This window comes from Salmo salar, chromosome 06, assembly GCF_965601325.2.
Source record: "Salmo salar chromosome 06, fSalSal1, whole genome shotgun sequence".
In the NCBI taxonomy this organism is placed as follows: domain Eukaryota; kingdom Metazoa; phylum Chordata; class Actinopteri; order Salmoniformes; family Salmonidae; genus Salmo; species Salmo salar.
In genome coordinates this window covers 37954868-37982121 of record NC_138296.1, presented here as the reverse complement: position 1 = coordinate 37982121, position 27254 = coordinate 37954868, and the positions used below count along the sequence as shown (strand labels likewise).

Below are 27254 nucleotides of genomic sequence, written 5' to 3'. Positions count from 1 at the left end.
TTTTTTTTTTTATGTGCCATGGGGTGGGGAGAAGATTTTCCAGTTTTAGAACAAATTTCATGCAATCTTTTTTAGTTTTAGAGTTAATTACGTGCAATTCTACACATTTTGCCGTTAGGTGGAGAGCGATGTTTACAGTTTTTCATATAATATCTGTGAGACTGACGAACAAAATCAATGGGGGCCCCCGGGCTCCAATTCGGCCTTGATTACTGTAAGTTTGGATAACTGGCTGCTAGACTAATTTACCAATCTAAAAAATGTTAGCTGACATGGGCTAATTTGACTGACATAAGATGAAAACAGTTGATGCACAACAAAATTTTGAAATTGCGCCTTGTTTATTCTGCTTCGCAATAGTAAGTTGTGACCCCGACTGAGTCGCCCGTCGCCCCCCCCCCCCCCCCCCCCCCCACACACACACACACACACACACACAAAAAAATTATATCCGAGGGCCTTCAAAAAGGGGGGCTGGCTGCGGCCACCAGTTTCCCAGCCCTGTTTTACATCATCTTATCACAGCATTGGCAAACCATAATTGACCAACTCCCTGACCAAAATGGCTGACCTTTATCCAGTCATAAAAATATTAATATCAATTCTAGTATTCTAATTCCTATTTCTGTGTTTTTCTGTGTTCTAAATGTGAAAGTATTCTGCGCTAAAGTGTATATGTTTATGTATTTCACATTTTGAAACTTCAGGGAGAATCACTCATGGAAACCGATAGATTAACACAGGGGCACAGGCATTTGTGGGGTGGACACAGGCCCACCCACTGGGGAGCCAGGCCCTGCTGGCCAATCCAAATTTCTGCAGGCCCACCCACCAATTTCTGGCTATGCCCTTGCTTTAACAAAAGGTACAAGATTTATGTCCATTCAGCAGTCATTGTAAGTATATCTGTTACATGAGTAGGTGAAATTGTAATTGTTTAGAAAAGATAGCTCATCCATCTGTCCATATTTTCTCTTCACAATGATAAGCAGCGTTAATCGTGTTGCTCTTAAAGTTTGAGGATTTTTGAAGTTCAAATTGCGAGCAGCAGCAGGGAATCTTATGGAATGCACTTTAAGAGAATACTCAATCAATAAAGTTTATAACAGCAATAACTCCCCTCTGTAGTGAGTGTAGTAATGGGATTAACAACCAGGAGTTAAAGCACACAGAGATGCATTCTGTTCTGTGAATTCCTTTATAGAGTAGCCTAATTTCTGAAAAGATATGGGGTTTAACCAGCTGTATATAGACACATTGGGTTTAACTGGGTGATCCTTTGGTCTGTCTTTTGCTGTCCTTTTAACTTCTCTTTGGTTTGGTTTTCCTTTATTGAATGGTGTGTGTATTAGTTTGTGTACTGGTCTTAGTTCATGACACACAGTAATAATGCCTGGCAGTGTCTCGTATTATTTGATTTCTCTCTTTTTTGGGGTATGAGGATTGCTCTTCTCTCTCTTCCCTCCATCCTTTGGTGCTCTGTCTCTCTATCCCTACACATATAACTTAGTGAGATTTTTTGGGAGAATGGTCACAGAATCGAATTGCTTTTTTTGAATGACGCACCTTGGTATTTGTTATTTTTGTTTTTGAAAAATAATTGTGGATTTTTGTTGTTGCTTATGTAGACGATGTCTCTCTCTTCCTTACACCATCTTTGTGTTTCCCTGTTTCTGTATGTGGACTGGCTCTGTATCTATCTATCTCTCTCTTTCTCACCTGCATCCCTCTCCTGAACTCCTTACCTGTCCCATCTGTCTCTGTATGTGTTTGATATGGGAGTGCTGCGATTGTTTTGATTGGTCTCTATGCTGCATCCGACGCTTGCTGATTGGCTGAATTACATTTTTTGGTTCTTTAGTCTCACTCTTGGTCATGTGATGCGCCCATATTTGGCTGCGTATAATTTCTGTCTTATAAAATTCTTAATTTTGTCCCAACAAATGTTTTTTGCACCCCTCTTTCTCTCCCCTTCCCCCTTATGTATTGATGTTGATTTCTTTTTAGGTTAACCCCAACAAGTTTGATTTAATTTGGGGGCGTTTTGGGTTACTTTGGTCCAGTTCTATTGGTACTGCTGTGGGCTTGTGTCCTAAGTTGAGGGGTGGGATGGGATGGATGGGGTTGAATGTTTATTATTAACCCATGCAGATGTGTTTCTCACTGGTCTCTGTTTGATTTGCATGTCTACCTCTCTGTGAGATTGATCAAATTGCATTACCTCCCCTGGCATTGACACACCACTAACTATACATAAGGAAATGCATCATTGCCCAGTTATCACACCCAAAATTTAGGTTTATAAATGACCCGGATATGAATGCTGTGACATAAAAAGATTATCAGCATTAATCTGATTCATTAGGCTGATTTATTCGTTTTATTTTAGTGTCTTCACTCACAGAGACAATTATGTCAGCTAATTGAATCACTCAAGGCTGACCATCTCATTTGCAATGAAGGAAAATGAGGTAATTCTCATTTCCATTTGAATGAGGGCTGCAGTGATAGAGTATGACTAGTGGGGTGTTGAAGGTGGCTGAATCCATAATGGCCTTCTAAGTGGAACTTCGTCACATAGAACTCTCAAAGCTCTCCAATTGGCCAATAGGTCATTAGTAGCTCACAACAAAGTTTGACATGGCGCGACGGCACACTCAAACTGTGAAATTGCACGACACAACAGTCATTCTCATAAACCCCATCAAAGGAGATGGATAAAGATTAAGGGAGCCTAATATGGCCCTTTGAAGTTCAGTGAGGGGATTAGCCTAGCTAGCCGCCATCTTGATTCAACAGCCGGGCGCAGCACTAGACAGAAATACCCGTCTTTGTTCACACACCTGCATACTGCAAACACATATTATTATTCTCCTGCCACGTATCCCAGCTCTTCTCCTTATCTCTCCGTCTTCCTTTCTTCTCTTACCTATAAATCTCTGTCTTCCTCTCACCGCTGGGCTCAACCACTGGCCCTCCGTGTAGCTAGTTGTCTCCACAATGAATCATCGATTACACTCCTCTTGGGCAGAACACTTTAATTGCATGACTAAGATTCCCCCTAACAATCCTCCACCCACTCATGTACACACGCGCACACAAACACCGTAAGGGAGAGCAGAGACTACTTCATCATAACCGATGTTGTCAGCTGTCGGATAACTGGCTAGGGAGGAGGTAACGATGTGATGCATCAAACCCACCACCATATTGATGTGAATGATCCAGCGATGGTGAATGGGAGCAGACTGTAACTGTGGCCTCCCTGTATGTGTACACACAATCACCATTTTCTTGGCAAATGGTCTGATGATCTTAGACAGCAGGAGTGTTATTACCATTGTATTATTCACACATTCATAGTTAGATATGCTTTATTTTCTGAATTGCTATCACGTGTAAATGTCTAAAATTGGTCCACTTGTGTGATTGTCTTTTGTGTCAGAGTGTTTGTGTGTGTTTCCTGAATTGAATAGAATGTTGTGCTCACTGTCCCTCCTCCCACTCCCCAGGTTAACAATGCCACGGCCAGGGTGATGACCAATAAGAAGATGGTCAGCCCCTACCCCAACGGAGAGGCCCTTAGCACCCTGCCATATGGTAACCAGATGCAAACCACTCCATTAGCCTCATTATGATCCCTAACTAACTGTTAGTCAGCTGCCCATCTCCCTGTGGAACCCCTATCTATATGAAACCCTCCTGTTTCTGCCTCCTCTCTGCTTCTCAGCAGGATGGAAGCTAAGCCCAATGGTGCAGGCCATGTACGGACCAGAGCTCTATGCAGGTAAACCTCGTCTTCCTCTTAGATTGCATGCCCTTCATTTCACCCAAATCTGTCTTCATTTAAACATCCCTAATTCATAGCGCCCCCAGGCATTGGACGTTCATAGCCTCTCTCTCCTTCCCTCTCCCTCAGTTCCGGGGTTCCCCTACCCGTCTGCGGCAGCCTCCACGGCAGCTGCGTTCCGTGGTGCCCACCTTAGGGGCCGGGGAAGGCCAATGTACAGCGCGGTGCGTGCGGCGGTGCCGCAGCCTGCCCTCCCTGCCTACCCTGGGTAAGGGATTCAACTACAGAATCCATCCTCTGAACGGACACACTTAACATGACATTGATATACGTTCCTTCAGTAAATTCAGTAGTTTACTATAAATACCAATACATGTAATGTCATTAGTTTGGTAGAATAGACACAAACTCCCTCTGAGCAGAACAATAATTTGATCCTCTGCGTCACACTGCACACAAAGACCAGACACCTTTTCTTCCTATTTTTCTATGTTCCCGTAATTCCACTAGATTGACTCACAGAGAAACTGTACTGTGTTGCATGTTGCTGGGCTGTGCCAATTGGTTAATGGGGATGCAACTGCTGTGATATTCTGTATGTTTTTTTTAAAATTAGTACTGCAGGAAATGCCTCTTCTATATTTAATCCACTACTGCCTGACTTCAAACAAACGACTGGCTGACTTGTCCTCAGTCTGTCCAGGACCTTGTCAATGTAAATGGCCTCCATTCCCTCTCCCTGGGGGATGCTGATAGAGGATGGTACCCTATAATACAGTCATGTTTATAATACCACTTGGTTCAGCAGTAATGGAACAAATAAATGGTAGTCTATTTCCTCTGCATGCTGCATGTGTGTGAAATAACTGTTCTATCTCTCTCCTTGTGCGTTCACGTTTCCCCTCAATCATCTCCCTGTTTACTTTCCTCCACACTGGCTTTCATTCCTGCCACTCTGGTCTTGGACCATCTCACTACACACCGACCCTTCCATCTCTACTGCTCCTGTTCCTCCCATCTCACTGTACACACCTACCCTTCCATCTCTACTGCTCCTGTTCCTCCCATCTCACTGTACACACCGACCCTTCCATCTCCACTGCTCCTGTTCCTCCCATCTCACTACACACCGACCCTTCCATCTCCACTGCTCCTGTTCCTCCCATCTCACTACACACCGACCCTTCCATCTCCACTGCTCCTGTTCCTCCCATCTCACTACACACCGACCCTTCCATCTCCACTGCTCCTGTTCCTCCCATCTCACTGACACACCGACCCTTCCATCTCCACTGCTCCTGTTCCTCCCATCTCACTGTACACACCGACCCTTCCATCTCCACTGCTCCTGTTCCTCCCATCTCACTACACACCGACCCTTCCATCTCCACTGCTCCTGTTCCTCCCATCTCACTACACACCGACCCTTCCATCTCCACTGCTCCTGTTCCTCCCATCTCACTGTACACACCGACCCTTCCATCTCCACTGCTCCTGTTCCTCCCATCTCACTACACACCGACCCTTCCATCTCCACTGCTCCTGTTCCTCCCATCTCACTGTACACACCGACCCTTCCATCTCCACTGCTCCTGTTCCTCCCATCTCACTACACACCGACCCTTCCATCTCCACTGCTCCTGTTCCTCCCATCTCACTACACACCGACCCTTCCATCTCCACTGCTCCTGTTCCTCCCATCTCACTGTACACACCGACCCTTCCATCTCCACTGCTCCTGTTCCTCCCATCTCACTACACACCGACCCTTCCATCTCCACTGCTCCTGTTCCTCCCATCTCACTACACACCGACCCTTCCATCTCCACTGCTCCTGTTCCTCCCATCTCACTGTACACACCGACCCTTCCATCTCCACTGCTCCTGTTCCTCCCATCTCACTACACACCGACCCTTCCATCTCCACTGCTCCTGTTCCTCCCATCTCACTGTACACACCGACCCTTCCATCTCTACTGCTCCTGTTCCTCCCATCTCCTCTGTCTGCCATCTCCTCTGTCTGCCATCCCCTCTGTCTGCCTTCCTCTCTGTCTGCCTTCCTCTCTGTCTGCCATCTCCTCTGTCTGCCATCTCCTCTGTCTGCCATCTCCTATGTCTGCCTTCCTCTCTGTCTGCCATCTCCTCTGTCTGCCTTCTTCTCTGTCTGCCATCTCCTCTGTCTGCCTTCTTCTCTGTCTGCCATCTCCTCTGTCTGCCATCTCCTCTGTCTGCCTTCCTCTCTGTCTGCCATCTCCTCTGTCTGCCTTCCTCTCTGTCTGCCATCTCCTCTGTCTGCCTTCTTCTCTGTCTGCCATCTCCTCTGTCTGCCTTCCTCTCTGTCTGCCATCTCCTCTGTCTGCCTGTCTCTCTTAGCGTGGTGTATCAGGATGGTGGGTTTTATGGAGCTGCAGACTTATACGTAAGTAGATTCCCAGTCCTCACACTCCCTCACGACTCTCTCCTTTCTCTCTGTGCGTTTCTGCATGTGCATAATTAATTGCGCTGCACAGAGCTGCCCAAATGTGACTGAAAAAAACGACTGATTCATGCACACAGCTCCTATGTTGAATTATGCTAAGGGTTACGCTCTGTACTTTACCATTCCACCGCTGCCTGGGATCACACCTGTGGGTCTGAGTTTTCCCAGAAGACAGACTGTAACAGAGGGTGTTGTAGTCTGGCGTTGTAACGCGGGGTTCCAACATGGGTAGCCGGGCCGCTCTGTGTGCGTGTCTGTCAGGGCGCGTGTCTGTCAGGGCGCGTTTCTGTCAGGGCGCGTGTCTGTCAGTGTGGGCGTGTCTGTCAGGGCGCGTGCGTGTGTCCAGGTTGACAATGGCTGTTTCTGTTCTCTCTATAGAATAGTGTTTCAGGACTCTGTCATTAGTAGCAGATTGTCTCAGGTAGGGTCATTACCTCACACACTGTTTTATTATCCCTCTGGTGATTAGGATCTTTTGATGTTGTTTTGTTTTGAAACGGTAACTTGCTTTTCATTTTCCTACTAACTCACTGACATCTGCGCAGGTGGATTGTGGGGAAGGGGTTTGTTACTAAGCTACTAAACAGCGTGTGTGTTTTGCCAGTTTGTTCAAAGAGAACCTGGTCTCTGAAAGGTAGACTGCTGGCAGTGATAACATGAAAGGAGGCAGTTGTATTTGTCTTTAAGTCACTGGCAGAGAGCCTCTTATTTCATACGAACACCAATGTTCCCAGCACCATTTCTTATGATTGGAAGTTACCACATCCATTATGCTGAGTAACATCCATAGCTGGAACAGGTACAGAGATGAGCTGGAAGATACTCTCTGTGTAGCAGCAGTGCCCTGTGGGGCTGAAATGAAAGACGAGGAGAACACGGTTTCCTATTACTAAAGCCTGTCCCCAACCCCTTCCCGGTCTCGACTCTGTCTGGAGCTACAATTACTGAAGCATGCTGATCCACGTCTGCATGCACTACAGATATAGGCCTACCTTTTCTCTCTCCCCTTACCTCCTCTCACAGCCCCCCTCCCTCTGGCCTGTCACTAGTCGTACTGCAGGTTTCCAGGGGAATGCTGTGGGTTGTGTTCTGTATGATTAGGTCCAAATGCAGTGGTGTGTTCAAATAGATTTGCATTGAATTGGGGCATGCATGCAGTCTCAATGCCAGGAGGTGACACTGTGAGTGTGTTTGAGTGTGGCATCTCTATTTCCCCCCTCTTTCTTTGTCTGATATGCATATGAGAGATCACAACGATAATATGGATGGTTCGTGTAAATGTTACTTATCTTTCTCTATAATTCTGAATCTTTGATATGCTGCATTATTGACGATTGTCAACAACCTCCAGTGTAATTATTATGATTTTTTTTTTTTACATTTGTTAATACTTCAATCTTTAACCACAAATGTTCTAAACTTGGTTGTTGTACTGTGTGATTCTTTAACTCACTCTGCACTTACACAACTCTGCCTCAGTAATGATCCTGTCTACCTCAGCTGTACCATGGTGACAACCTCCATTTGTCCCTCTGTCTCCCAGGGAGGCTATCCTGCCGCTGCCTATCGCTTTGCTCAGCCTACTGCTGTAACCGGGGCAACTGCTGCCGCCGCAGCTGCTGCTTACAGTGACAGGTAAGAATAAGGAGGATCGTCTGAGGACTCGCATCCAAAAGCAGCAGTCTCGAAATGCAATAATGTGGCTGACGCACAATAACATGCTAGGCTATGACTCACAGTAGAAATGATTTAGTTGTGTTTTTTTTGGTGGGTTTTTATGATACACTTGATCTTACAAATCTTATGTTATGTGATTTGTAATAACTCAGCCTATTTATGAGTCAGTGCAAGGTGTGTGTTATATTCTCACTGTAACTATGTGCAGCTGAAATCCATATGTGTTGGTATTCCTCTGGGACAGTTATGGGCGAGTGTACACTACAGATCCCTACCACGCTCTAGGTCCTGCTGCAGCTGCCTATGGAGTCGGTGCCATGGTAAGAGCCCCCCAGCCGCAACACTACAACAACAGGCTGGAAACTGAGTTATCTTCACTTTATGTAAATGTGGTTATTTACTTCTCGCACGTCTTTTTCACTGCTGTCTGTTTAAAAACAGCTGCATCCTCCTTTCCTTATTTCTAATTTCTCTTTATCTCTCTCCTCCAGGCTAGTTTATATCGGGCTGGATACAGTAGGTTTGCTCCGTACTAAACAGCACTCGCACCATGGAATTCCACATTTCTGAACCTCTTCATTTGGAAAGAGCTCCCCTCCATTTTCTACGGGTGGTAGTATTAACCCATGTGTTTTGGAAAAAGGTCATCCACTCAAGATAAACTCAACTGTAACTCGGCTTGCTTCAACTGTCACACTCAGTGACATAGTGATGGACGAATGAAAACTGCCTGTGAATTTCAAGACTGGCAACAATAATTGAAGACAACTGTAGGAAGAACAAGAATTGTTACATAAAAAAAAACACTATTGGACATGGATGGAGAAATTGCTGCCCACCAGTAACTTTTTACACTACATCACTACAAACCTTTTCTCCTAATAGTCTGTGGTAATAATACTCAAATGTAAAATGCACACATATGTACACAGCTCAATGTGTTAGTACGACCTAAAAGTAGGCCATCACTAGCCTGAAATCTTAGGTCCTTTATATGAAACACTACATTGACAAAAACCTGCCCAGTGGTGGACTCCCATCAGTTAAACAATGAACACATCCAAGTTGTTTTTTAAAAGAACCTGTTCAACAAAAAGGTGAATGGCATGAAGAGACGCAAAAGTAGCAAAAAGTCCATAATCTGAACCACAAAAGCTGAGCGACGACGCAGTTAAATCTCGGTAACAGCTGTTGCTCGGGGAAATGATTAGAGAAATCCAAACAGTCTACCGTTACACCACCAACCCAACTGTAAAAGACAAAAAAACGATAAATGGTGTGAAAATGACAAGGAAAAATAAACAAAATGACTTGTTTTTGTTCTGCATTACCTCAGTTTTTCTTTTCTATAATTGTCTATGAAAAAGCGTTGCTTAAAATTATTATATGGTGTGGATGCAGTGAAATGACATCCACTATCATCATCATTTTCACATTTTCCAGTTGATTAATGCTGTTATTGCTGGTCTATAAGTATTATGATTATGATTCTTACTGTAGTTGAAACTATAATGACACAAGTCTTTTGATCTGTATCATGTATCCTTACTATTATATACCTACATTGTCTTGATTTTTCCTTTTGAGAATATTGTACAACTCATTCCTGCTCAACACAACTCCTTATACATGTTGTCTTTACTAGACTATATGACATTCCAGGTGTAGCATCAACATAGTGACTGAAAGGGGTAAAAACATTGAAAGTGTCTGGGGCATAGCTAACATGCTGTAGAAACCAGTCATGCAAGCTGGACCCAGCTATTCACAGATAGGAATGGAATTCTTAGGGGTTTGAGGGAACAAACCAGATGGTAGGAAACATATGAGAGTTACAAACACTGCAAGTTGATGTTACTTTTGTTTTCACCATTTTTAATATATATTTTTTGTCAAATTGACACAAATACAGACACGCGAGAAGTGACCGTAATGTTCACCCAATGCAATCTTCCTCCCTCCTAAGTCTTTGGGAATGTTCTAGTCCAGTATGTATTAAAGTCACTGCCTCAATGCTACTTTAAGGTACAGGAAGTGACCAACAAAAATATATAAATAGTCTTTGACCTATTATGTATCTCCATATACTCTGAATATGTTATTGCTATTGTTTGTCTTTTGGTTCCAAAGATTCTCTAAAAGCACATTTGTTGGTCAAGTGTACACATTTATTATACTTTTTCTGATTGTTCTTGCTGTTATTTTAGCTCTTCTTCTATTTTATGGTGGGTTCAAAGTGCTCCCTTTCAGTTTGCTGATGGTGGTGTTTTAAAAGCACCATGTCCTGGGAAGTGTCATCTGAGAAGTGGAGAGAGAAGATGGGGGCAAACATGAATTTACATAATTTTATAGCAACAGATTTAATAGACTTAAAATCCCCAAAATACATTTGGGAACTGGCACAGCTGGTCTTTTAAAATGGGGCTGCTGAATGTGACGAGGGGTTTGGATGAAGTGGTCCCAGGCAGATAAGTCAGTGTAAAATGTTGGGTTAAATATAACATTTAGGAGTCCACAGTAGACTTGAGTGGGGAATTTGGCATTTTGATACAGAATAGATGTCAGACTAGAGTGAGTGTGATGGTGAAACAAAGCCTTCTATTCCACACCATTTTAAAGAGCCCCCACATGCCTCCTTTTTCCATTTGGGAGTGAGTGTGTAGTTCAGGGACAGTTGTAGGGTGGAGGACCCCAGGTAGAGAGCTGAGCCATAAACCACCTATTGACATGATGATTACCATATTACTAGCTGTTTTATCAGGGCCGGAGGGATGCATACAGCTGCATTAGTTATTCTGTTGAGTATTTATGCCATGATATCATGACAATAAGAATTTTGAACTTCTCTTAAAAAGTATTAAAAGTATCAGTATGCATGTTTTTGTGAGAAGGACAGGGTCAAAAGTCATTTCATTTGTTGCATGAATCAAAACAATTTCTATGGAAAGGAGGTTATGTGAAATATGAAGGCTGGATTGAGAGGGGTTTCAACATAGTCCACTTGAGTTTGTTTCTAGTTGGGGGGAATAATGATATGTAAAATACTGCTTGTTTTGTTAAGTTTATGCCTGGGTTATCTATGTTCTTCTGTGGTCATGGTATCATTTGAATTACCAGTTATATCTCTTATTTCAATTTTAATTTGGAATGTTGAACCCCTGCAGTTTTTCTTTTGAAGTATGTTAAGTAATCCAATGATGATGTTCCACCATGCACACAGCAGTCCAGCACCGACTGAACTAATGTTGTTTCCAATGCCTTGCATTGTAGCACAAGACTGCTCTATGGCACAGCAACTGACCATCCCTCCATAACCTTCCACTTGTTACCCAGCAGTGGAGACTCCCATGTGCCCTCTCACGGCTGCTGAGATCACCTTAGACCCAGCTGTGTGTCTGACTTACCCCTCCCTGCACTGTGCTGAAGTCAACCTAGTGGGAGTTGTTGGACAGAGATTTCATATGAGTTGGAATTGCATGTGACTTTTTTGTTTTCACATGTGCATTGCTAAGCTCATTGATCCAAGTGATATTGTTTTTATTTTCTTCAAGTGACTTGTGTATTTCTCTTCATTTTTGCCATCTTCATGTTTGCCTTCTATTTTCTGTCATTGTTATTGAATGTACATAATAAACGGTTTGGTTTTTATACTCTTCTTTTCTCAACTCCTTATTTGGGTAAAATGTTTGGTAGATTTTGTTGCCATGGATTATTTTTATGTAATCATAGGGTATGTCTTGGCCACACAGGTCATACCTATTGTTCACTAGTAGTAGAGCTGGTGGCAACTATGCCAACTTGAACTCTAAAGTAGCCAATTTTCTCTAACCAATCTCTCATTGTGTCTAAAGTTAATGAATGTGAATCTCTGGGTTGAGCTTGGAGGAAATCTCATATCCCTGTTAATTGCGCTAATGCACAAGAGGCTAATTGCCAATTTGATGACATGCACTTCCAGATTATTGAAGTAGGACTAATTGAAAGGATTACATTGAGGGCTGTTTGATCAGTGAAACAATAAAGCACATGGATCCAGTGAATTATTGAGGTGTTGACCCGACTGACTCGCCCACTATGAGATGACCATGATGGCTATAGGCAGGCAGAGTAGAAAGTTATATTGCTCTCATGTCATTCCTAGAGCACTACAGCTCTATCATTCATATCAGTAAACTGCTATTTGCATGGGGAAATTACATGATGGGATGCATTTGTTTACATTTGGTGGCTCAATAATGGTATGAACATTGAGGTAAGTTGAATCCCACCAACAATAATTCACATCTTGTACAGTGTCACCTAGTGGTTAAAACAGTACTACCACTCAGTCTAGCTTGTGCTTTTTGTGTGTGAATGAATCAGCCCTCTGCTGTTAGAAATGACTGACAAATATACCTTTTAACATTCCATTTTAATAACACTTTTTCAAATGGCACAATATGCATAGCATAACATTGATTTAAACATGTATTTATAAAGTGGGATGTAAAAAACAAAAAAAATGGCATGCACCTTTACATAAGATGTTAAGACATGATGACAAGGTTCTACTTTATTGCTGCCAGGTCATTTCTCTCCTCTCCTTCACACATGCCTGGCGCTGCCCCTGCCCATCCCTGCAGTTTGGCACCCTGATACAGGCAGATTCACGCCTCCTCCTGCCTGAGACTATTACACACTGTCTCTGGTGTTTTCAAGTAGCATGTTGCAAAAACACTCTTGTCACATTAGCTCAGATTCAGTAAGCTCATTCTATCTGGATCCAGCCTGAGTAAAGAAAAATGAAATGAATCAATTGAGCCTTAGTCCCATAATTATGGAAATCATGTTGCAATGCAGGTTCTATTCAAGAAATATACATTTGTAGCTGAACTTCCAAAACATTTCTGGGTCATGTGAGAAGTGCATGTATAAATCAAATCAAATTGTATTGTATTAGTCACATACACATATTTAGCAGATGCTATTGCGGGTGTAACGTTTTTTAAAAATGTTTGTCTTTGTGTGTGGGTGTGTATACATTGAAAGCAATGTGATCTTAATCAGACAGGCTGTGTCCGTAGTATACATCATAGGGCTCGCTGATGTTGGTGGTCTGAGGACGAGGGATGGAGTAATCTTTGTCAGGATCTATTTCCTGAAACACAAACGTAGTGAAACGTTAAAACATTAGTGCAGTAAATAATGGCAATTAGTTGTTCAGCATTACATATACATTGCGTGTAATGGCAAGGGTCATATTATTTTGTAAGATGTTATTTATCTTTTATGAACAATAGAAGACATAAACATTCAAATGACAACATCATACAAACATCAACTACATCACACCTGTCCAGATCCACTAGCACACACCCCCATCACTCTCCTCCACATGGCCTGAAACTGCACCATTTTGTTTCTCTCCGTAGCCCACGCTCTTTCAACATTGAAATAAAAATCTAATGATTTATTATTTCAATGTTGAAAGCGAATTGATTGATTTCCACATTTTTAGTATACGTTTTTTCAAGATGAGTGATGAGAAGAGAATTGTCCATGGAAAACAGAAAGGAAAATGCCGCAGACTGCTGCTCATACTCCCAGGTGATATTTATTCATAACAACATTTCAACCCTTAACTTTTCATCAGGCATCCATGTAAAGTACGTGAATGTGCGTATGTTTTTCAGTTTTTGTAAGAGAATCATCCAAACCACCGGGTATCTCACTACACTCCCATGTGCCATGTCTTGAAATATGCAGACAGACTGATTAAAAGTAAATTTACATTGTAATACTTCTGACAGCCAACTTTCTAGCTCCACCCACAACTTCTGGACTTAATAGCATTCCCAGAAGTCATTGATTATTGAGTCTGTTAGTTTTACACTTAAGACATGACTCTACACTCGTGCTGTAGAATTTGTGAATTTTGTCTCTTGTAAAATACAATTCTATACATTATCTGATTAAGCATATATTTTTGTTAGTTATTCTTTGTTATAACATGCTGATTCTCATTCCTACCCAGTAAACCCAGAGCCATTTTGAAGCCTACTCACTGTCATTGAGAATCCAGACTCATATGGTGATGGGAAAATGGGGTCTTGTTTTCTGCCTGGGGAAGAGAACACGATACAATGACTCAATTATCTGCAGATTCCATACAGTAAGTATTAAAGTGACAGATTGTGTAATTAACCTCATATGTCATATTTTATTCATTGGAGCTAGTCCATATATAATCTAGCTTCCATGCTAACTTATTAGTACTGTACCACCAGTACATTTTCTGTGTTTCTAATGTTATGTTGCTGATTAACAAAACGTAGACATGCAGTACAGTACATTTCCCTGCTTTACTCCTTTCCAGTGCTACTGTTTCTCACTTCTCCGTTCCTCACCGTCGTTCTCAAAGCTTCTGTTCTCCCTCCCTTCTTTCGGGCTCCCCAGCCCTGGCAGGTTGGCGTTGGGACTGGTCCATCCGCCAAAGTCTAGGGTGCCCTCCTTGGAGCTGGCCTCCCACCTGCAGAGGAGAACCACTTGGGCTAGTCCGTGGCCCAGCAGCAGGACCCAGCCGTTGGCCACCAGGGCTATACTCAGCACCGGGTCATCCCACTGCGGCCGCCGGCCCATCTCCATGTTACCCCGGGTCAGCAGGGCAATCCACACCACCCAGATGGCAGCAGACAGCAGCAGGGTGAGGCAGAGCAGCGTGGCCTGGACCTGGCTCTGTCGGTGGCTGCCCCTGCTGTAGCTGTAGGTGAGACAGGAGCGGCAGAGGCAGCACAGGGAGAGGACCAGGCCGGCGGCCAGCAGAACCAGCACGTAGATGAGCAACATGACAAACTCCCCCTGGAGGTACTGGCAGGGCTGGCCGTCCCGCAGCAGCACGATGATCAGCCACTCTGTAGCGATGACCACCTGGAGGGTGAAGAGGGCCAGGGCCACCCCAGCCTCCCCCCAGCCCCGGGCCACAGAGAAGCCCAGCAGGGCCAGGCAGCGCGCCAACAGGCAGGAGAAAGCCAGGGAGAACAGCACCCCGAACAGGAAGAGGCGCGTGGGGCATGTCTGGGTGGTGAGTCGGATGACGAAGGCAAAGGTCAGTGCGAAGACCCCCGCCGTGCTGAGCAGGAACAGAGCCATGGAGGCTACGCTCCCCCCGATGCCCCTGCGCTGGCGGGACGACACACACATCCACAGGGTCCAGAACAGCAGCCCCACCAGCAGCACTGAACTGACCACAAAACCCAGTGAGGCCAGGCTCTCCACCACGATACCCCACGCCGCCTGACGGTCACACAGGTAGGAGTACACTGGGTCCAGATCCGCCCCACACCCTAGGATTGCATCCTGGGAAGTAGAGTTTGAGGAAGAGTTGCGCTGGAGGAAGGAAGTGGTGCCTCGGTTGATAGTGGATTTTACAGTGGGATTGTTAGTGGTGGTATTGGGGATAGCCTTAGAGCTAGTGGCAGCACTGGGAGGGATGGTTTGGTTGAGGGTGCTGGCATTCAGTGTGGTCTGACATGTGCTGGGAAGTGGGACATTGAGTAGTAGGATGAGAAAAATAGATTTGTGTATCTGGAATGGAAAGACCATTCTTGTGTTTTGTTTTGTCTGCATGTTGTTGTCCTTCCTCTCTCTGGTTTTATGTTTTGATGGTCTACTCCCTGCTCAGATGGGCCTTTGCTACCTGGAAAAAGTAGCATACATGAGAGCATGTATTTTTAACTCTGAATATCTTTATTTATAGAGCATAGCAGTATTTAGGACAATCAAATCAATTAAGGTGCTTTTGAATAAAGATGCGAGAGAGAGAGAGAGGAGAGAGAGAGAGAGAGAGAGAGAGAGAGAGAGAGAGAGAGAGAGAGAGAGAGAGAGAGAGAGAGAGAGAGAGAGAGAGAGAGAGAGAGAGAGAGAGAGAGAGAGAGAGCGCAGCCAGAGGGAAGGGAGCAGACAGGCCACAGACATGCCAGGACAGGGAAATAACTTTGTGTACACGGTAAGAATAGAGGAATTAGGAGTGATTTCATTAGGAACAGGTTCTAGATACTCTACATCAGGGATGGACAACGTGGAGGGAGTCGGGGCCACAGAAAATCTGAACTCATCATGAGGGGTCACAGTTGCTCGCGGGTCTGCGTCCCCACATTGTTTTACAGATCATTTCCTGCAATTCTACACATTTTGCCATAGGGTGGAGAGAAATGTTTGCAGTTTTTAATATTATATCTGAGTGACTGACTAACATAATCATATCATAGTATTATACTGTATTTTATACAGGACAGTTTAGATAGCTGGCCGCAAAACTAACTTAGGGATCTAAAAACTGTTAGCTGACATGGGCTAATTGACTGACTATCAGTGCTTTATATGACAAGAGAATAACTGCTGATAACAACCACATTTCGAAATTGCACCTTGTATATTCCACTATTTTAACTCGCAGCAGTAAGTTGAAACCCCAACTGATTTCATAATAAATAATAAATAAATTGGGACGTCCCGTTGCCCATCCCTGCTCTCCCACAGAGGAAAAATGTAGACTACATAAACTCATAAAGCCGTGTGAAACCAGGAAAGAGGGCAATAGGGAGTGAGCGTGACAGCGAAATACAAATGCAAGGGGGGGTTGACACACTGAGATTGGAAGTGAGAAGTGGGAGAAAGAAGCCAGAGATATATACTCCTGATAGTTGATTGTCACTTCCTCTAGTTCATAACAGAGCCCTTGTTTCAGTGTCAGAGATTCAAATATGACATTTAATATGCTTATCGCTGGGCAAATATGGCCCTGGCCACTTTATTTAACCCTTAAGGATAACTCTGTTTTGCACCGAGGGCAGGAGATAAAACCTCTAAAAGTCACTAAAACATCTCTATCAAGTCTATCTTTACTGATTATTTCAGGAACATGTTCATGTGACTGGTCATTTGTTACATAACATAAACAAATATTTCATTAAATAATTGTTTTGAATGTTTTTGGGTTGATTGGGTTGTTGAATTGGTTGACAGTAACAACATTCTAAACTATAATGATTAATTGTCATCCAACAACAGGAGACATGAAGGCATCGCTGCTTCAACTGCTTACTTTTAATCTCGTGAGCAACATTTTTACTTTAAAACAACAAACTCTTCCTGTGGCAAAACAGGTGGCAAAAAAATTGGTAGGATATACCTCCATTCAAGCTACAACTTTCGAACTAACAAAGATTAGTAACATTGATTTACCCTTTATCCGGTAGCTTCAGTGCATCCACCTCTGTGCTTGGTAGTTATTTCTCTCCTACTTGTAGTTCCACTTGAGATTTGCAATAAACTCTCAGCTGATGCATCAGTAGACAGTCATCTATGTATGAACGTGCCTCCTAACTCAAGGATGTTTCCATATCTTTTACAGGCAGTGCAAGAGGGAGGGAGGGAGGGAGGGAGGGAGGGAGGGAGTAAATTATTTTGGAAACGAAAGATGAGGATTTTTTTTCACCTCAGCCACATTTACATCTACTGGTGAAGCGATAGGAGAGAAGTTTGGGCTGACCCACCCCTGACTTCCCCTCCTCTCGCTCTCTTTTTCTTAGTCTATCTCACAAAACAGCAAAGTATAGGTGGGGCTCAAATCCCTGGAGGCTATGGAACAGGCACTGACACACACACACACACACACACACACACACACACACACACACACACACACACACACACACACACACACACACACACACACACACACACACACACACACACACACACACACACACACACACACACACACACACACAGTGTCAAGGAAATGCTAAAGTTGAATATCTAGCTATGAGAGTTGACCACATAATTGGAAATGATATGCATAGGCAAAGATCTGAATGCCAGGTCGTCATAAATAATCACACTGCTGGTTGCTATGTTACAGAGAGAAGTTAGAGGTGAGGGGAAGGGTTTCCACTAGTTATTACAACCACAAACTCAAAATGGGCTATTCACTCAAACAAAAATGTGCTTTTTGGTTTAAATTTAAGGTTACGTTTAGACATAAGTGTGGTTAGGATTAAGCTCAGGTTTAAAATCTCGTTTTTGTAGAAATAGACATGGTTTATTACTTTGTGGCTGTAGTAACTAGTGACGACCGAGGAGGAGGAAGGAGGAGGCTGAATAACACAACTGACTCATCTAACTGTCCCTGAGACTAACAGTAACCACTTAGACATAACCTCACAACACTGATAGCCCTCAGGTGGTGTATGTCAGGGAGGGAGAATACCTTCCAATGGGTCTCTGTATGAACAAGCCCGTGCTGAGCTCCTGGGTTCAAGTATGTACAGGCAAGGACGTTCTGTAAGGTGTGTGTAAACGGAGCAGAGGGGATAAACACGGAAGCTTTCATAGAGACAGACACAAAGGCCGGGATACTTTGTCTGTTCACAGTATAGGATTTCCATAAGCATCAGGGACCTAGGAGAAGAATTTACAGTACCAGTAGACTATCAAGAGTTACTAAATAAATATTAAAGCACAGACACAGACTGACTTACGACCACAGGGCATCAACCAAAACAATGTAGTAACACAAAATGTAAATGTAAATGGCAAAGACGTTTTGAGAAAGATATTTGGGGGACTGTGAAATAAAGGAGTTGATTTCGCCATCCTTTCATGTGCTAAGGGATGTAACACCCAGGACATTGTCTGGAATATTCCAAGAGTGGCATACTGTATTATTATTACTCAATATTTGTGGTTGGTATGTCATGGAAATGAGACATTGTTGTGTAAGACACTGGTGACAGTTGGATGTGTCTCTGAGATAAGGACATGTACATGTTTGGGAAAAACCTACCATAGTAACTGGTTGTGAGAAATATATACAGTACCAGTCAAAAGTTTGGACACGCCTACTCATTCAAGGGTTTTTCTTTATTTTTACTATTTTCTACATTGTAGAATAAGTAGTGAAGATGTCAAAACTATGAAATAACACATGGAATCATGTAGTAACCAAAAAAGTGTTAAACAAATCAAAATATATTTTAGAGTTCTTCAAAGTAACCACCCTTTGCCTTGATGACAGCTTTGCACACTCTTGGCATTCTCTTAACCAGCTTCATGAGGAATGCTTTTCCAACAGTCTTGAAGGAGTTCCCACATATGCTGAGCACTTGTTGGCTGCTTTTCCTTCACTCTGCGGTCCAACTCATCCAAAGCCATCTCAATTGGGGTTGAGGTTGGGTGATTGTGGAGGCCAGGTCATCTGATGCAGCACTCCATCCCTCTCCTTTGTTAAATAGCCCTTACTCAGCCTGGAGGTGTGTTTGGGGTCATTGTCCTGTTTAAAAACAAATGATAGTCCCACTAAGCGCAAACCAGATGGGATGGCGTTTCGTTTCGCTGGTTAAGTGTGCCTTGAATTCTAAATAAATCACAGACAGTGTCACCAGCAAAGCACCACCACACCTCCACCTCCATGCTTCACGGTGGGAACCACACACGCGGAAATCATCCGTTCACCTACTCTGCATCTCACAGAGACATAGCGGTTAGAACCAAAAATCTCAAATTTGGACTCATCAGACCAAAGGACAGATTTCCACCGGTCTAATATCCATTGCTCATGTTTCTTGGCCCAAGCAAGTCTCTTCTTATTATTGGTGTCCTTTAGTAGTGGTTTCTTTGCAGCAATTTGACCATGAAGGCATGATTCATGCAGTCTCCTCTGAACAGTTGATGTTGAGATGTGTCTGTTACTTGAACTCTGTGAAGCATTTATTTGGGCTGCAATCTGAGGCTGCCGTTAACTGTAATTAATTTAACCTCTGCAGCAGAGGAAACTCTGGGTCTTCCTTTCCTGTGGCAGTCCTCATGAGAGCCAGTTTCATCATAGCACTTAATGTTTTTTGCAACTGCACTTGAAGAAACTTTCGAAGTTCTTGACATTTTCCGATATTGACTGACCTTCATGTCTTAAAGTAATGATGGACTGTCGTTTCTCTTTCCTTATTTGAGCTGTTCTTGCCATAATATGGACTTGGTCTTTTACCAAATAGGGCTATCTTCTGTATACCACCCCTACCTTGTCACAACACAACTGATTGGCTCGAACGCATTAAGAAGGAAAGAAATTCCACAAATTAGGCACACCAGTTAATTGAAATGCATTCCAGGTGACTACCTCATGAAGCTGGTTGAGAGAATGCAAAGAGTGTGCAAAGCTGTCATCAAGGCAAAGGGAGGTTACTTTGAGAATCTCAAATAGAAAATAGATTTTGATTTGTTTAACACTTTTTTAGTTACTACATGATTCCATATGTGTTATTTCATCGTATTGATGTCTTCACTATTTTTCTACAATGTAGAACATAGTAAAAATAAAGGAAAATCCTTGAATGAGTAGGTGTGTCCAAACATTTGATTGGTACTGTACAAATGTTGTTAAAGTTTCAAACTACAGTCTGCTATGGTGGAGCAATGTAGAAAAAATATGGTTGAATTATATGCTTATGAATGTTCATTGCTGTTCTTAATGAACGATCTTTAAAAGAATGTCTGTTATTTGTGAAAAGTATAACATACTCAGATTTTCATTTTATACCCTATCATGGAAGGGGTTGTATTTTCTCATATTCTCTCAGAGATGACAGAAGAGCAAAGGACAACATGAGTATTGAAAATAAAAACTTTAATGTATCTATCAGGACATACAATCACATATACACATTCCGTCATATAAATGTGTTTGTGTGTGTAACACATCAATATATTTATATTTTGTTTGGTGGCATAGCGTGCACTAAGAAGGGGGCAGTGTGGTAGCACCACAGGGATAACAGGGAATGTCTTCACCATAATGATCTATGACAAAGCATCACACACCCTCCTCCCTGGTCTCATCCCTTTCGTTTCCTGTGTGTTCACAGTAGCACGCCTTATCAACAACAAGTAAAAAACACAATGCAAAAAAAAGAGATTGGGGTAAAAAGGGAGGGTAACGAAGGTGGAGGTTGCATTGGAAACAGAGACATATTTACATTTCTGTAGTAGACTATAAGCAAGTACAAGCTAGTCATAGCTAGTCTTTTGCTTGCGTCCATTGATGTGGTTGATGGTTCACAGAGGAATTGGGGGACTAAAGGGATCTGAGTGATTATAAAAGGACAGAGGGAAGGGGGAGCCGAGGTAGGCTATTGTAGAGAGGAGGGGTGGGGGTGGTCTTGTTGTGTCACATCAAGTATCTCTTATGTCCTGTATAAAATACAGTATAATACTATTATATGATAATAATAAAAATTAACAGTTCATTGTTCCATCTGCCCACCATATGTGGTCTTTCAGGCTGCAGTGCCTGACCACAACAGACTTAAGAACAGTGTGGAGTGACGAGACGACTTTAGGGGGATGGCCAGTCGCCTTATGGTGGCGCGCCAGACTAAGACAGAGGGAAGTGTCAAGAGTGGAGAGGTTAAGGGAAGGCAGGAGGCAGTAGTCTTAGATGATTCCATATTTGGCCAGATCACTGAGCTCCATGTCGCCGTAGGCCTCCCATGGGCAGACCACTGCTATGTCTAGACAGAATGAGAGAGGGATAAATAATTAGTATTGATTGTCCAGTTGATGAAAAGGGGCAAGGAACACTTGTTGGTTGTCTTGGTTGTCGATATACAGTGTCTTCAGAAGGTATTCCACATTTTGTTCTGTTACAGCCTGAATTGAACATGGATTAAAACACACAATACCCCATAATGTCAAAGTGGAATTATGTTTTTCAAAAAAAAATTACAAATGAATAAAAAATTCAAATCTGAAATGTCTTGAGTCAATACGTTTTCTTGGATGGACTCACTCTGTGTGCAATAATAGTGTTTAACATCATTTTTAAATGACTACCTCATCTCTGTACCCCACACATAAAATTATCTGTATGGTCCCTCAGTCGAACAGTGAATTTCAAACTTAGATTCAACTTCAAAGACCAGGGAGGTTTTCCGATTCCTCATCACAAAGGGCACCTATAAAATAATAAAAGCAGACATTGAGTATCCCTTTGAGCATGGTGAAGTTATTAATTTCCCTTTGGATGGTGTATCAATACACCTAGTCTTTACAAATATACAGGCGTCCTTCCTAACTCAGTTGCCGGATAGGAAGGAAACCGTTCAGGGATTTCACCATGAGGCCAATTGTGACTTTAAAACGGTTATAAAGTTTAATGGCTGTGATAGGAAAAAACTGAGGATGGATCAACAACATTGTAGTTACTCCACAATACTAACCTAATTGACAGAGTGAAAAGAAGGACCTCTGTACAGAATAAAAATATTACAAAACATGCATCCTGTTTGCAACAAGGCACTAAAGTAAAACTGCAAAAAATGTGGCAAAGCAGTTCACTTTTTGTCCTGATTACAAAGTGTTATGTCCAATACAACACATTACTGAGTATCACTCTCCATATTTTCAAGTATAGTGGTGGCTGCATCATGTTAGGGGTATGCTTGTAATCTTTAAGGACTGGGGAGTTTACAGGGTTAAAAGGAAACGTAATGGAGCTAAGCACAGGAAAAATCCTAGAGGAAAACCTGGTTCAGTCTGCTTCCACTAGACACTGGGAGATTAATTCACATTTCAGCAGGGCAATAACTTAAAACACAAGGCCAAATCTACACTGGAGTTGCTTACCAAGAAGACAGTGTATGTTCCTAAGTGTCCGAGTTATAGTTTGACATAAATCTGCTTGAAAATGTTTGTCTTGATCAGAGCTACATTTTTAAAATAATAATGGAAAAATATTGTGCAAAACTCTGAGACTTACCAAGAAAAACTCACAGCTGTTATCGCTGCCAAAGGTGATTTGAACATGTATTGACTCAAAAGACTGAAAACTTATGTACTTATACTTATTTTCATGACATTTGCAAAAATGTCTAGAAAGATGTTTTCTCTTTGTCTTTGTGGGGTATTGTGTGTAGATGTGTGTAGATGTGTGAGATATTTAATCCATTTTGAATTCAAGCTGTAACATAACTAAATGTGGGATAATTCAAGGGGTATGATACTTTCTGAAGGCACTGAAAGTAGAAATACAAATATATAGATGAACAAACATGACTACTGATGATTGCAGATGGAATATCAAAATTACCTGTGCCAAGACCCTCCATGCCAGGGATGTCATCACCAAATCTGCAATTGACAAGGAAACATGTTTGTATCTTACAGATTATAGAATTTGTTTGTCTGTATACAAACTAAGTGCTTGTTAGTGTGAATATGTGGAACGGTTGTGTGTGGTTTTTGTGTGTATCTGTGTGAATGTGTGATGACAGAGAGAGAGATTCTCACCCTTTCTGGCCAGGCTTGGGGGCCTTGCTCTTGAATGTACGGGTTTGCCTCTGCTTGAACTTGGGGGGTCCCTTCTTGGGGGTGGTGGGGCCAGCTGTTCCAGCGGGCGTTGCCAGGGCACTTCCTGCAGGGGGAGCTGTGTTCATTTCTGCTGAGGTCTGACACAGAGAGAGACAGAGATTGTTACAAGACTGTACATAATATAACATTTGAAATGTCTGTATTGTTTTTACATTTTTGGGAGTGTAATGATTACTCTTAATTTCTGATAGTTTTTTAAAATGTTAGTTTATTTCACTTGTTTTGGTAATGTAAACATGTTTCCCAAGCCAATGAATCCCATTAGAAAGAGAGGTAGTTAGCTGTTATAGTGTTGGCTAGAAAGTCTATAATTTCCCTATATCTTGTATTATCCTCACTCCCATTTTCTACGTCTATCTTGGCTAGTTTTACTTCACTTCAGGTCTGTCCACCCCCCCTCTTCTTCTCTACTGCTGTCTTTCTGCTAATCTCTAGCTCTCTGCCAGGCTCCCTCCAGCCACTTTACTGGTAATCAGGATAGATTAGGGGGATTTGGCTAAACAGCCAGATTATCTCTGATTCCATATAAAACCCAATTTGATGAATTGCCCTTCTTAAATCCCAGGAATGTCCTCTGAGTCACACGCAATTGCTTAGATCACGAAGGCAGGGGGGAAATCACCTCCTTCATTTCTCAGTCCCCATAATATATTTTTCAAAACATCTTTCCCATTTGGGTTGGTACATTGTCTTGACACTGGCCACTCTCCTTTCTTAGCATGGACATCTTCTTCTTTTTGGATGTCTGATTTTACATTATCAATTATTTTGACCTGACTAAAGTATTGAATTGACTAGCCCCCACTGAATTTATATACATGCATATAGCATTGTAACACTATTGTAAATTATATCTTCACTACTGTGCATCTGATTTTAGATCCCATTGGCCTTTGATGTCGTCAGTGAAAAAAAGGTTGATCCTTATGACTTAGTAAGGAAGTCGGGACGGACATCAATTAATGATGGTATTGAGACCGGCAGTGGCTGGCCTGCCAATCTCTTTAGTGGCTCAGGCACTATACTGGACAACTCTCTGTCCTTGTTCATGTTCTTCTTCATCCGTTTAAGCAGTATCCTCCTAATCTGTCTCCTGAGTACCCCCTTCCCCGTACCTGGGAGCTACATAATCCTGTTAATATAATGACGTGGATGGAACTCACTTTACCAGGACACAGTATGTAACTCAACAGATGCTGCACCTGCATGAGTTTACAGATCTGGCTCTCCCTATGCTGCTGCCTAATGCCCATCCAGAGTGGATAGAGATCTGTAAAGCTGTGCAAAAGCATCTGTTGTTGTGATTTCAGTCTCTGCTTCTAACAGGTAAGTCTTGCCTCTCTCTCTAGGAATGTGGTGTCTGCTCTCTCGCAGATATCTGCCTTCCACTGGAGGTTTTGGATGCACATTGAAAATCCTGTCATTGTTTTACAACTTTTTAGATGTTGCACTGCGGTTTTGAAAATTCCCCCTAAGGAGCAGAATTAACAGGTCAACTGTTTCTACAGTCACGTCATTTATCAATTGATTGGCACAAATGTTTTCCCACCTAGTTCCCACTGCGCTATTAGAAATAAAATCTCACTGTTCCAATATCAACACTGAGTGTGAAGCAATGCATTGGGCATGCCTTCTTAATGGTATTCTAGTATGGACATTGGAACTTGCTGCCAATGATTTTAGAGACAAGATGCACACGTTTGTAGCTATGTGGACTGCTGTCTACCACACAAATGGATTCCTCCAAGCACTGTGTCCATATTCCATTGTTTCACTCCCCAATCTGAATGTACACTCATTGCTATCGTGCTAGAATTCTCAATTGAGCAGTTGAGCTACACTTACAAATGCATGTACATTCTGCACCATGGCTACAGGTGTTAGATTTGCATGAGTCAATCAATCACAATCTTAGTTGTTCCTGCTTGATACTCTTAGAACTTTTACTTTATTCTTCCTTTACAAGTTATTTGTACTTATACTGTAGCACTAATGTATTAATCTATTTTAGCAATAAGTAATTAAGTAGTAGTAATGTATTATTTCTAAGGAATAATAAAGAAAAGTAGCAATAAGGAGTCCCCCCCCGTAACTGTTCCCAAGGTCGCTGCTGTAAATGAGATTGTGTTCTCAGTCAACCTACCTGGAAAATAAGGGTTAAATAAAAATAAATAAATACATAAAAAGTCTCTGCCTCACCTAATTTCACAAATGTTCCAAGAAGCTTCTGTCTCGAAATGAGAGCTACTGCTGCATGTCAGTCCAAGAGCAAAATGAATACAAGGAACCGGCCTTCATTTAAATACCCGATTCTTAATCCTGCAGTCTCCTGGTTTCCAGTCACATGGTCTCCAAAAAGGTCAGCCAGCTCCTTCACCACCCTCCCCCCACCTCCATTCCTGGACATCAGAGGAGGTGGGGGCATCAGTGAGTAAGGTCAATACGGTCGTTTTTAACTAACTTATCCAATTAAGCCTTGGCACGCCTGTGTCAGGCTTGTCAAAGGAGTCGACATTGTCTGTATGTGGTTGCGTTCCTGGTCCATGTGATGGCTCTTTAAAGAGTCTGCGTTGTCACTGATTGGTCTTTAAAGAGTCTGCGTTGTCACTGTGATTGGTCTTTAAAGAGTCTGCGTTGTCACTGATTGGTCTTTAAAGAGTCTGCGTTGTCACTGATTGGTCTTTAAAGACTGTGTTGTCATTCATGATGTTCCTTGGTCATTGTGATCAGGTGGTACGCTTAGACCACTATCTTCTCCTGACAACTATTTTGTTGCTTGAGTGGGATATTTTACCTAAGATACACCGATAGCTCTAGTAAAATAAAAAAATAACACACACACAAACACACCTGAAAAATAAAGAACATTTCCTGACTTGTCATGTAGGTTAGGGGTCAATTTACTAAAGTTATTTTACTTGGTGATAATCAGTGTGTCTGTATTCAGTGTATTTTTGCAGGTGGCATTCTTTAACAGTCCTGTTACAGCTGGTATATAGTCCTACCTGTAATTTACCATCAGAAATACCATCAAAACATTTCTGATTAAACCAACATTGAAGCCAATAGCAAAAAATAGCAACATTTTTCAGAATGGATTTTGTTTGTGGATAAAATGAATAATGGATCAATTCCATTACTCGTAATTGGCTAGAATTTTTATTCCAAGTTAACTGAAAACCAAGTTAGTCGTCATGTCCGTCTTGCAGTATTCGTTATATACGTCAGAGCATTGAGGAAGTACTGAGAATCTGCATTGCGTAAGATTATCCTTTTCTAGTATGTGACTACATACTGTGAGTCTAATACTTTTAGCTATATATCCAATCACCACGCAGCATCTTACTGTATCAAGGACATTCAAACAATCAGTGATTTTTATGAATGTTTCAGAGCTAACTGTAAGCACATAGTTCTGAAGTTTGTTTTAGAACAAATACAACAAACTGTAATAGTAGATCATTCTCAAATCACTATAGTTTATACTCTAGACAGTACAATTTAAGTGTAGCACTAGTGATCATTACACACCATCAAACTCTTTTTACCCCATTCATTTCTTCAGTGCTATTTGTATTAGTAATAAAGTGCAGCATGAATCAAAACCTCTGTATGGGGAGAGGGTGTAGGGTTGTATTTGACTTTTCCTTGTTGAATATGTGGTAAAATGTTAATGTCCATGAGGAATAATTAGATGGGAAGGTGCCCATTTAATGGGGAAATATACTTACTACGACTGTGATATGTGGTTCTCGCCTAGCTATCTTAAAATGAATGTACTAACTGTAAGTCGCTTTGGATAAGAGCATCTGCTAAATGACTAAAATGTCAATGTAAATGAACCGTGCTGGCAAAATCCACATCGTCACAGGAGGCAACAGTCTAACCACAGAGCTCTGACGTGCA

General features: G+C 42.2%; 3 protein-coding genes across 6 annotated transcripts in view; 1 reads left to right on the top strand and 2 right to left on the bottom strand.

Moving 5' to 3' along the window:
* Positions 1 to 11594, top strand: part of LOC106607090 (RNA binding protein fox-1 homolog 2) — a 49451-nt gene extending 37857 nt beyond the window's left edge. Inside the window, exons 7-13 of one of the 4 annotated variants that reach the window (XM_082976530.1) lie at positions 3513 to 3600; positions 3734 to 3787; positions 3920 to 4058; positions 6164 to 6209; positions 7813 to 7904; positions 8191 to 8329; positions 8438 to 11594. In XM_082976530.1, the coding sequence (XP_082832656.1) occupies positions 3513 to 3600; positions 3734 to 3787; positions 3920 to 4058; positions 6164 to 6209; positions 7813 to 7904; positions 8191 to 8329; positions 8438 to 8482 (603 nt within the window). In that variant the 3' untranslated portion in view covers positions 8483 to 11594. Of the gene's footprint in view, positions 1 to 3512; positions 3601 to 3730; positions 3788 to 3919; positions 4059 to 6163; positions 6210 to 6647; positions 6691 to 7812; positions 7905 to 8190; positions 8330 to 8437 lie in introns of all 4 variants that reach the window. The other 3 variants (XM_082976531.1, XM_082976532.1, XM_082976529.1) reach the window with 3 other exon arrangements.
* A 744-nt stretch (positions 11595 to 12338) lies between these two features.
* On the bottom strand, positions 12339 to 17336 carry LOC106607099 (G-protein coupled receptor family C group 5 member D). The gene is made up of 4 exons (XM_014203698.2): positions 17169 to 17336; positions 14333 to 15621; positions 13991 to 14046; positions 12339 to 13083 (listed from the first exon to the last, which is right to left on the bottom strand). The coding sequence occupies exons 2-4, from the start codon at positions 15549 to 15551 to the stop codon at positions 12985 to 12987; spliced, it is 1374 nt and encodes a 457-aa protein (XP_014059173.1). The 5' UTR covers positions 15552 to 15621; positions 17169 to 17336; the 3' UTR covers positions 12339 to 12984.
* Positions 17337 to 20590: 3254 nt separating this feature from the next.
* LOC106607098 (retinal cone rhodopsin-sensitive cGMP 3',5'-cyclic phosphodiesterase subunit gamma) lies at positions 20591 to 25697 on the bottom strand. The gene is made up of 4 exons (XM_014203697.3): positions 25548 to 25697; positions 23268 to 23425; positions 23068 to 23108; positions 20591 to 21490 (listed from the first exon to the last, which is right to left on the bottom strand). Exons 2-4 carry the CDS (start codon positions 23411 to 23413, stop codon positions 21414 to 21416), a joined length of 264 nt encoding a protein of 87 aa, XP_014059172.1. The 5' UTR covers positions 23414 to 23425; positions 25548 to 25697; the 3' UTR covers positions 20591 to 21413.
* Positions 25698 to 27254: the final 1557 nt, after the last annotated feature.

Bases quoted from the DNA above. Each gene is read 5' to 3' on its own strand.
- LOC106607099 (XM_014203698.2), bottom strand. From the start codon at position 15,551: ATGCAGACAAAACAAAACACAAGAATGGTCTTTCCATTCCAGATACAC. The intron at 14,047-14,332 runs GTGAGGAACGGA...TCTCTTCCCCAG, and splicing joins CAGAAGCTTTGAGAACGACG to GCAGAAAACAAGACCCCATT. The intron at 13,084-13,990 runs GTGAGTAGGCTT...TTTGTGTTTCAG, and splicing joins AGTCTGGATTCTCAATGACA to GAAATAGATCCTGACAAAGA.
- LOC106607098 (XM_014203697.3), bottom strand. From the start codon at position 23,413: ATGAACACAGCTCCCCCTGCAGGAAGTGCCCTGGCAACGCCCGCTGGA. The intron at 23,109-23,267 runs GTGAGAATCTCT...TGTCAATTGCAG, and splicing joins CCCAAGCCTGGCCAGAAAGG to ATTTGGTGATGACATCCCTG. The intron at 21,491-23,067 runs GTAATTTTGATA...CATTCTGTCTAG, and splicing joins CATGGAGGGTCTTGGCACAG to ACATAGCAGTGGTCTGCCCA.